This window comes from Archocentrus centrarchus, chromosome 24 (genome assembly GCF_007364275.1).
Source record: "Archocentrus centrarchus isolate MPI-CPG fArcCen1 chromosome 24, fArcCen1, whole genome shotgun sequence".
NCBI classification, from domain to species: domain Eukaryota; kingdom Metazoa; phylum Chordata; class Actinopteri; order Cichliformes; family Cichlidae; genus Archocentrus; species Archocentrus centrarchus.
Window position 1 is genome coordinate 2,395,811 of NC_044369.1, and position 9,505 is coordinate 2,405,315.

The following is a 9,505-nucleotide window of genomic DNA, read 5'->3' on the forward strand; positions in this document are numbered from 1 at the left end:
TACTGTGTATAACTGTGCATGTGACAAATAAACACTATCTTAATCTTAATCTTAATCTTAATCTTAAACTGAATTAGAACGTGTCGGCTCATGTCATCCCACACGGGGATGAGATGCAGTCCTGACCCGGATTAATCTGTAAAACTGTTTGAACTTGATTAAATTTAATAATTGGACTCCTTATTCCGTTGTGTTGTCTCATTCCTGTTCGATAAACGAACAAGCCGAAACCTGGGGGGAATAAGCTGGTAGAAGGTTTCTTCAGTGTGAATATGTTATTTCCCCTTTATTCGGTGTACTGATGTTTTCTTTGTTATTGTTTCCTTGAAGGATCCATCATTAGAAAAACGGCAGCTTTTAGTGACGTGAAACAGCGTTTCAGTCGTCTTACATACACCGAGTATCGCGCCACAGTTTTAAAGCTCCGTCTGTCAAATACAACCAGTCAGCTGAATCTGAATGAATGAAGCTACTCCAGCGTCATTAGTGACGTAAACGGAAGTACCGGTCGTAAGTAAAGCCAAGTAAAGAGTTAGCGTGGAAATCTGAGTAGTGTCATTACTGCAGACGTGAGTTATCCTTTTAACCGCATTGCTCTTTATCGTGTGCCTTTCTTATGAGTATTACTGAGTTGTGTGTGGCGTTCATAGCGTGTTAAAACTTACGGTTCGCTTTGACGCGTGATAAGTAATGACGATACTTTCCCCGAGGCTGATTTCTCATAGTGTAGACTTTGTGCATGCTTTAACTTTTAGGCGATGAACCTGTTTATCTTTATTGTGACATGCGTGTTATGTTCATATTAGTTAAAGCTAGTTTCTGGAGGGACATGTAGCGGCATGTCCCCCGTTAGTGACCAGTGTTGGATCGTATTTGAATGTGAATTCCCTCCTGCCTGTAGAACAGGAGTGGATTAGGATAAATAGGTGGGATTTCACGGAGCTGAGAACTGTTGGCTAAGTTGGGTTGTTGTATTCATATTTATCTGTGTATTGAGTTTCATTAAGGTAAATTCCCCCCCCCCCCCCCCCCCCCCCCCCCCCCCCCCCCCCCCCCCCCCCCCCCCCCCCCCCCCCCCCCCCCCCCCAATAAAGTCACATCATTTCGATTTACAAAAAACATCTTACATGAACAACACGTTAATTTTCTTTATTCATTATCAATTTTGGGTAAACTACTAGCATGTTTAATCATTTGGTAATGTAACCCCCCCTCTCCCCACAAAAACTTGGTATCACCCAACAACCCGCTTTCTCCACCAGGCCGCAGCTTTGTGGAAGCAGCTGCTGGGCAGCGGGTGTAGTTTGTAAAAAAGCGGAAAAATCAAAATGAGGTAAATGTATTGTTAGCTGATGATTTAATAGCTGTGTGTATCAGACACACTATGAATACCTGTTCAGGTATTTTAGCTCCGTCAGACCTGCTCCTCCTAATCTGACAATGAGTCAAAGAAAAAGAAGATCAAAGTGGTTATTTGCACACATGCGGCTCAGTACAATACCTGTAATATGTAATAAACTAAACTCATTAAACAAGTATATAGTTTTACTCAAGTGAACACACACAAACATTTTATGTATTTAGTTATTAATGACTAATATAGTACTGATAACAGGACTGATGATGAGAGTCCCAGAAAGGTCCAGGATGAGACTCGTTATATTTTAAACACATCAAGTTCAAACCTTTTTCTCTACAGAACGTGTTTAATAGTAAAGATTGCATTAAACTCTCTCATGCTCAGTGGAGGACAGACTGCTGTAAAATATTTTATTTTTTATATTTGCCAAATTAAAACAGTTTCTTTAAAAGTGGAACGAGGGGCTGCAAAATAAAACAAAACAGGTTCATGAAAGATATTTGTTACTGTTGGAAGAAATGTGAAAAATGTAAGCCTTTTCTTCATTGTTGAAGGTGCAGAGTAAATACAAATAACGTTAAATAAATACATAGTAAAAGCATTACAGTGTATTTCTAATACATTTCTAATTAACCCAAAATCTCCTGAATCCTGTTAGAAAAGTAAATGATTTAATAAATAAATAAATAGGCAGCGAGCTTAACCCCCCCAATGTTGGACCCAAAGTTACGCCCTTTCCGACACCCCAGGAAGGCACCATTTATGAGATCCACCTATATAGTCCTCTCTGCTAGCACTATTCAATAACAATAGCACACAGGAATATCATTTACCTAGCACACTGTCAGGAACGCTTAGTGGGGTTTTCTTCCCTGACATCCACTAAATTCTGTTTTTTTTTTTTAGCTTCCCAACGATGGAAAATCACTGGGACTCTGGGTGGGGTTGAATTACCCCAGCTTAAAATCCACATTAGGTCGTCCAAGAGCCACAAGAGACTGTTTGTCAGCTTGAAAGAGCGAATGCTGTTTGTGATATATTAATTGAAACACTCTGTAAAATATTATGTGGAACGTTTCCCTCTAATTTTTCTTTCATTAGGACATTAAAAAACAGCATGGATTATCTTGCTGAAGAAAATCTGCAAGTTTTATAAAGTTTTATTTCCTGCTGAGCATTATATTTTAAACAGTGATAGAAAAAAATAGGACATAAAGAGCCTATTGTCTGAACCAGGGCACTGCTGCCCTTTTTGTTCTCATCACTCTGGTTCAGCGCCTGCAGCTGCAGCTCTGCAGGAAAAGCTCATTATTATTTTATTTTATCTTATTTTTAAATAACAGGCCGGTTCTTGTCATTTCAGCTTTTATAAAGCGACAATGGTTCGGGAGCATCATCCGATAACTGCGTGCTGCCTGATCCTGGCGGTGTCTGCGATGGCAGCCGACCATCAGGGTGAGTTTGTTCTTTAATTAATTGAGAGAACCTTCACATCCTGTTAGATCTGATCCTAATTACACATCAGTGTGTCTCCAATGGTTTAAATTAGTGCAGGATAGTCCATTAAAGTCCTCCAGAGGTGATCTGTAAACCACCATCCTGTCAGTTTGTGTAAGACTCAGCTGAGCAGACCTATCTCCTATAATCTACATAAATCCATCGATCCCATTAATTGATACTCAAATACAGAGACGATAGGTGTGATCTGAAAAACTAACTAACTAATCGACAGTTAAATCAAAGCTTCACCTTCTGGCTCAGCTCTCTCCACCGGAGCAGTCTGCTACATCACTGCTGCACCAACCTATCTCAGACTGCTCCTTCTCGTCGTCCATGAAACACATCCAGAGATGCATGATGCAGATGTCATGAGATAAACTCTCACATCCGGCTTTCAGGAATATCTGGACTGAAATTAGTCGGTCTCTGATTCATAAAACGTCACCTGGTCCACATGTACTCTTCTAAAAGCACAAACCTGTTCTTATCTCCCCCTGCTCCCTAATGAGTGAGGCTAGTTTTATTTAGCATGTTTGTCATCATTCAAACTATTCAAACTGTCGTCCTTTGGCAGCTGGGACGGGCTTCAGCACAGCCCGCGACTCTGAATTGGATAAGCTGAAGGAGGTGGATGGTTGGATGGATGTTTCTGCTCCTGTGGACCAGAGGAGCATCACAGCTGAACCAGGAGAGACGGTCACACTCCCATGCAGAGTTCCTCTCCCAGTCAAAGTTTTACAGTGGCACAGAAGTAACAGGACTGAATATGTCCTCAGCTTTCGCGATGAGCAGTTTGATCCAGAAGACCAAGATCCAACTTTTGTCAACCGGGTGGATCTGAAGGACAGAAAGATGACAGATGGAGACGCATCTTTGATTATCAAGAATATAACAACCAGTGATGCAGGAGTATATGAGTGCAGAGCCATTCGGAGCACTGCAAACCGCAGGAGGAGAGAAATTCCAGTCATCGGGATCGTCCACCTGGATATCACTCGCTCCGGTGAGTTTGTAGACTTGTGGATGAGAGTTGAAGATGTTTCCTGACTGTGAAATGTCTCAGATAAAATAGATGTGCGTTATAAAGATACTGCAGATGGAACTTTATAAAAGATGATGTCTAACAGAAGCTTGACTGTACACCTGTTTTTGCAGACAACAAACCTGAAGATGAGAAGATGGAAAGCAAGGGTGGACTGAAAGTGGGTGTTTCTGTTGTAGTTGGGATGGTCATCTTTGTTGCTGGAATAGCTGGAATTTGGATCTATAAAAGATGCACATCCCCTTCTCTTTGTTCTCAAGACACAGTGTAGAACATTACACAGTTTTAAAAAAGTAAATGAATTCTGCTCTTCAGTCATGACCCATCTGAACGTGGGAGGGGAGGGAACGAGGATGGATGTGTTGGACTGGAGACTGAATGCTGCCTCTGTGTGTCTGTTGGCTTCACTCTAAGCCTACACAGGAAGGACGACCAGTGCTGAGGTTATGGGACTCACTTCTTTCTGTGAAGGACGTACAAGCTGGAGAAAAGAAATGTGGATGAGGCACTGACAATTTCAGTTTCAATCAGAATCAATTTACTGTCATTACATGTCACACATGTAATGAAAAGAACAAACAAATCGAACAAACGGGAGATAAATGTCTGTGGCCTTGCAGCCATGAGGCGCTGCCGCTTTACAAAGATAAGAGGGGAAACAAGCAAACAATAGGATAGGTGAGGAGAAAAAAAAATCATCTCATATTTTGCCCCATAATGGGGCACAGTATGAGGTTAAAAAACCTCTGCATAGTAGTGTAGACGCACATAAACAGCATGGGGAGCGCTAGGGGGAGGGGGAGGGGCTGTGGCCAGCAGAGACGAGTGAGCCAGGGTACTGTGGAGGCAAGCCGGCTTCCTCAGATAGCAGTTTATGATAAAGTTTATGATAAAGTTCATGATAAGACGGGGGGGGGGGGGGGGGGGAGCATCTGCAGCAAGATGGCTACAGCATGGAAAGCTCCATCCGCAAAGCTTCCTGCAGGAGCTGTAATGGTCCTGCCATTGCACTGGTTGGTAGTAGCACAGTTGTGCAGACCCGCGTTTACATGTTGTAGCTGTCTGTTACCGCCTGAACTGTTAGAAAAAACAAGCAGTAACGTGGTGAAACTAAAGGACCGGTTTACTATCTGTTCAATAAATTAGACTGAGACTAGTCGAGTCATAAAGAAACCAGAAAACATAATTTAAAAACTGTCATCACATTCTTTGATAACTTGAAAGTATTAACTGTTTCTGTGCACGAGGTTGCACAACCTCACAGTGCGACAGTTCCTACTCCTGGTCCGGCCATCTGTTCAACCAGTCAGCGCTCGAGCTTGTTTCCACGTCCTCTGGGTTGGTACATTTGATAGTCCTGCCTGAGAGTTACGTAAACAGACCAAAGGGAGACCAAAAATCTGGCTTGAGGAAAATGAAATATTATTTGTGATGTTCAAACTGACTTTTAGTTTGAAATATAAACAGTTACTTCCTGTAACTTGTAATCTGATATGAAATCGAATTACCTGCTTTCTTTCTCTCATTGAACTTTGTTTTTGCTGCTTCTGTCATCAGTGCTTTGAACCTTTTTAAGGCACACATTGAAGTTTCAACATGAACATTACTGAAAGATATTACAACCTATTTACTTTATGACTTTCATTTTTATTTTGTCTCAAAAATCAAGTAACCATATATTTTTCATGATGAACTTCTTCCATGGGGGAACAAAAAGTACCGACCCCGGGGCTCCTCACCCAGGGTACATCTGAGCAGCAACCGAAAAATTCGTGCTCTGAACTCAAAACTCAGAACGATATTCATCATCTTTTTTTTTTTTTTTGAAAACTTTGCAGTAATGAAAAAACTCCATTAGAAAAATGGGGGGGGTTGTCAATAAAAGCAAGGCAAGGATTAACAAAGAGGGCTCACTACGCTCCAGAGGAAATCTGGATGGAGTCATCGAGAAGACAAAGACAGCAGGTCGGCTCAGCTGGGTGTGGTCTGCAAACCTGTGCCGGGGGAAAGCTGAGTGACTAAACCACAAACTTCTGAAGATCCTCACCAGATCAGATCTGGAAAAGTGTGCAGATGTTATACTGGGCAACAGACCAGCGTGCTCAAGCAACATGAGGCCAGAGGTGTCTGCCAGGCTCAGAGCAGAGGTCACCCTGACAGTGATCGACTGAGAGGTAAATACTGTTTAACTGAAGACTCTCCAACACTGGCACGCTCATCTGAAGACAGACAAGCAGCTCACGTTAGTTTCTCCTAAAGCAGAGGTGTCAGATTCACTTTCATTTAGAGACAGACGTGTAGCTTATTGACAGGCTTTAATTTAACTGCCCCGTTTACTCGTCTGCAGTTTTCTCCACATAACGACCTGAAACAGACAGCAAAAAGGTGCTTAGGGATCAACAGCTCAGTCACAGATCACAGATCTACAGAAAGGCAGCCAGCTCACACCCACATGCTCACAAGCCTGGAAATAACAATCAGCACGAGGTGATTGGAGCAGATGCATCCTGATGTTAGAGGAAAATCAGGAATCTTTCATTCGGTTCTTGCTTTGTGGTAAATTTCATTCAGCTGTAGCACACGGTCCTCCCGCTGCAAAAATTAGACTTCAAACTTTCAAATGAAGAATGTAAAACAATGAGGAGGCTGGCTCACAGGTTTGGGGTTTGACTCTCGTGCCCTAAAGCCTGTTTCTTGCTAGCCTTCTCCTCTTGGTTGGGTAAACTTGTTACCCTGCTGATGTTGCACACTCAATAAATAAATACTGCAGATTTCTTAAAGTGTTCTGTTTATGATTTTGTGTTTTAGATCATCACTCGGAGCCCCTGCAAAGAGCCGTCTGCATGGGGCTTCCCCGTCCTTCCCGACCTCACAGACGCAGCCAAAGGTGAGTGAGCTGTTCATCATGCTGTATCTTTAAACATGAACATGTATGATAAAGTAATTTTTTCAGGGATGGACACAACTAGACTATTAGCTGTTCAAACATTGCAGCCCAGAAATATAACTCACTTAAACTGCTCTGACTGCAACAAGACTTTGGGTCCTATAAAAGTTTGACCTCTGACCTCTGCAAACACTGAATTCATGGGCTCAGTCACTCATTTTGGGTCATACTGAATAAAGGGCAAAGTCCATTTGGTAAATTTTGCCCGTTCTAAGAGTCAGAGTCAGTTTTTATCTATTTTAAACACGTGATCTCCTTCTGTGGGCTTCTGCTTCCCCACCTGCTCTTTAAGGACTGACCACTGATTCTCAGTCAGATTGGGATTTGCTAAAATTGCAGCTGGATTGTTGGAAGAAGTTGACCTTTGAGGGCATTTTTAGTTTGCTCAGTCCTTAAAAAGCTGAAGCCCACAAACCTGGACCCCAGGCAGGAGTGGATCTCCAGCAATCAGGATTTGGCCCATAAGCTGATATTGAACATGCCATAGAGAAGAGCGGCAGTCATGAAGACGAAGGGTTAACACTGTAAACAGAGTGAACTCATAAAAGTTGACCGGAAGATGTTGCTTTATAATAATGATCTGTTTGTTTTTTTGTTCAACAGGAACGAGGGAGACAGACGAGGAGAAGCCTGAATGTCTTTCCGAGATGCTCAGGACACGGAGAGAGGGCGGCTGCTGCACCGAACAGGAACCAGGCAACACACGCTTGGTTTGATTGACATGATTTCTGGCCATCATTGGACAGGTTTTTCTCAAAAAGCAGGCCTCTGTGCACCCACCACGAGATAAAATGTCTTTGTTTTTGGTGTGTAAAATATTATCCTGTTAATTATAATATTGCTCTATATATACATACACTTAAAGCTTCTTTGATCATGAGGCTTATTGATACTGAACGACTTTGCAGTTAAATGTTCATTTAATCAAATTTGAAGCGACTCATTTACATAATTTTTATGGACAGAATTTCTAGGCGTAGACAAGTGGTGGAAGGCGTCCACCTTGGTGGCCTCAGAATCTCAAGTATCTCGGGGTCTTGTTCACAGGAGAAGGGAGCGGGAGATTGACAGATAGATCAGGGCTGCATCTGCAGTGATGCGAACGCTGCATCGGTACGTCGTGGTAAAGAGGCAGCTGAGCGTAAAATTGAAGCTATCGATTTACCGGTCGATCTACGTCACGAGCTTTGGGTAGATTTGGCCATTTGGGACGGGATCAGAGTAGAGCCGCTGCTCCTCCACATCGAAACAAGCCAGTTGAGGTGGTTTGGGCATGTGACTAGGATGCCTCCTGGGTGCCTCTTAGGTGAGGTGTTCCGGGCATGTCCTACCTGGAGGAGGCCCCGGGGCAGACTAAGGACACGCTGGAAAGATTATATCTCTTGGCTGGCCTGGGAATGCCTTGGGGTCCCCCCCAGATGAGCTGGTAGAGGTGGCTGGGGAGAGGGAGGGGAGGGCTGGGCTTCTCTGCGGGTCGGGCAGGGTGGTTCTGATGGTCCGTTCAGCTGAACAACCCACCCCTTTAAGGGCCATGAAGTCCTGTTTAGTGCTGTTTCCCAGGGATGGATTGATGAATCATTTTATTGATCATTCCTAGTCAGTAGCTCTATAGTACAAGTACTAGAAGCAAACTGTACTGAAAGTATCACAGTTACTCTTTTATAGTCTCATGTACAAAGTTTTTGCGTTAATGTTTTTCATCACTTGTACAGTCACTGGCAGCAGTCGTGGGGAATTAGCTGGGATGTGCCAGCAGATATGAACATGCAGCCATAAAACTTTGAGCATGATCCACAGTTGATGTCAAAAGAGAGAGAGCGCACAGCCTGTCAGCATTTAATATCTCATCATGCACATGCACAGACATATGCCTTTTATTTCTGTAGTAATCTGTGATTAGACTGTTTTGCCTTATTTTCAATAAATTAACCTTAAAAAAACCCAAAACACCCCCCAACAAAAACAAAAAAAAAAACTATTAAACTTTACAGTCTCCTCATGGGTCATAATAACTGATGAGTGGATGATCTCTGATGTTTCTCCTTTGTGGCCGTAGCTTGTAAGGTAAATTTTTGGTCAGACCCGCGAGGAGGCGACACCACCCGCTCTGCAGTGTGTTTTCCTCGGCTGAGGGTGTGATACGCTCCTCGCTCCCTCTGCTGGACAGCAGCGTATCGCCTCCCTGTAAAGCCCGACCTCAGAGGACTTTCAGCAGGTTTTTAGCCTCGAATTCTTGATTCCCTGCTTGTGTCTGCATGTGGCCCTCTGTGCTGACAGTTTTCTCAGCAAACAGAATACAAAAACAGCAAATGTACCCCAGAGTTTAAGATTAGCTCTGTATATGTGACAGCCTCCAGTATTTTGGGAGATGGAGCAGTGGTGACAAACAGGCCTGAGGGGTCCAATCAAGCCCGCTGCACTGCTCTGCAAAGTGTGAAGGCTGCAGAGAGGTGGAGAAGATGATGCATGAGAAGGTTTTAGCCTTTTGGTAAACGCATTCATTTTAATAATGTTAAAACTTAACCTTTTTCCTAAGACCTCCCAGCCGTTTCATGGTCTGCTTATTAAATGTGAGTAGAAGGAACTTGTCATTATTTCCTGAAAGGAAGGGAGAAAGCTGCTGTTTTTTATATATTCATTATAAAATAATTTACTG

The 9,505-nt window shown here is 43.0% G+C and overlaps 1 protein-coding gene and 1 long non-coding RNA gene across 2 annotated transcripts; both read left to right on the plus strand.

Annotated features, from left to right (window-relative positions):
• The first annotated feature begins 500 nt into the window (after nucleotides 1–500).
• On the plus strand, nucleotides 501–4,660 carry LOC115774928 (uncharacterized). Its single transcript, XM_030722402.1, has 4 exons — nucleotides 501–569; nucleotides 2,724–2,815; nucleotides 3,435–3,863; nucleotides 4,016–4,660. The coding sequence occupies exons 2-4, from the start codon at nucleotides 2,740–2,742 to the stop codon at nucleotides 4,171–4,173; spliced, it is 663 nt and encodes a 220-aa protein (XP_030578262.1). The 5' UTR covers nucleotides 501–569; nucleotides 2,724–2,739; the 3' UTR covers nucleotides 4,174–4,660.
• Nucleotides 4,661–5,777: 1,117 nt separating this feature from the next.
• Nucleotides 5,778–8,141, plus strand: LOC115774937 (uncharacterized). Its single transcript, XR_004019229.1, has 3 exons — nucleotides 5,778–6,076; nucleotides 6,711–6,789; nucleotides 7,453–8,141. It is a non-coding gene; the product is annotated as an uncharacterized LOC115774937 (long non-coding RNA).
• The last annotated feature ends 1,364 nt before the right edge of the window (nucleotides 8,142–9,505 follow it).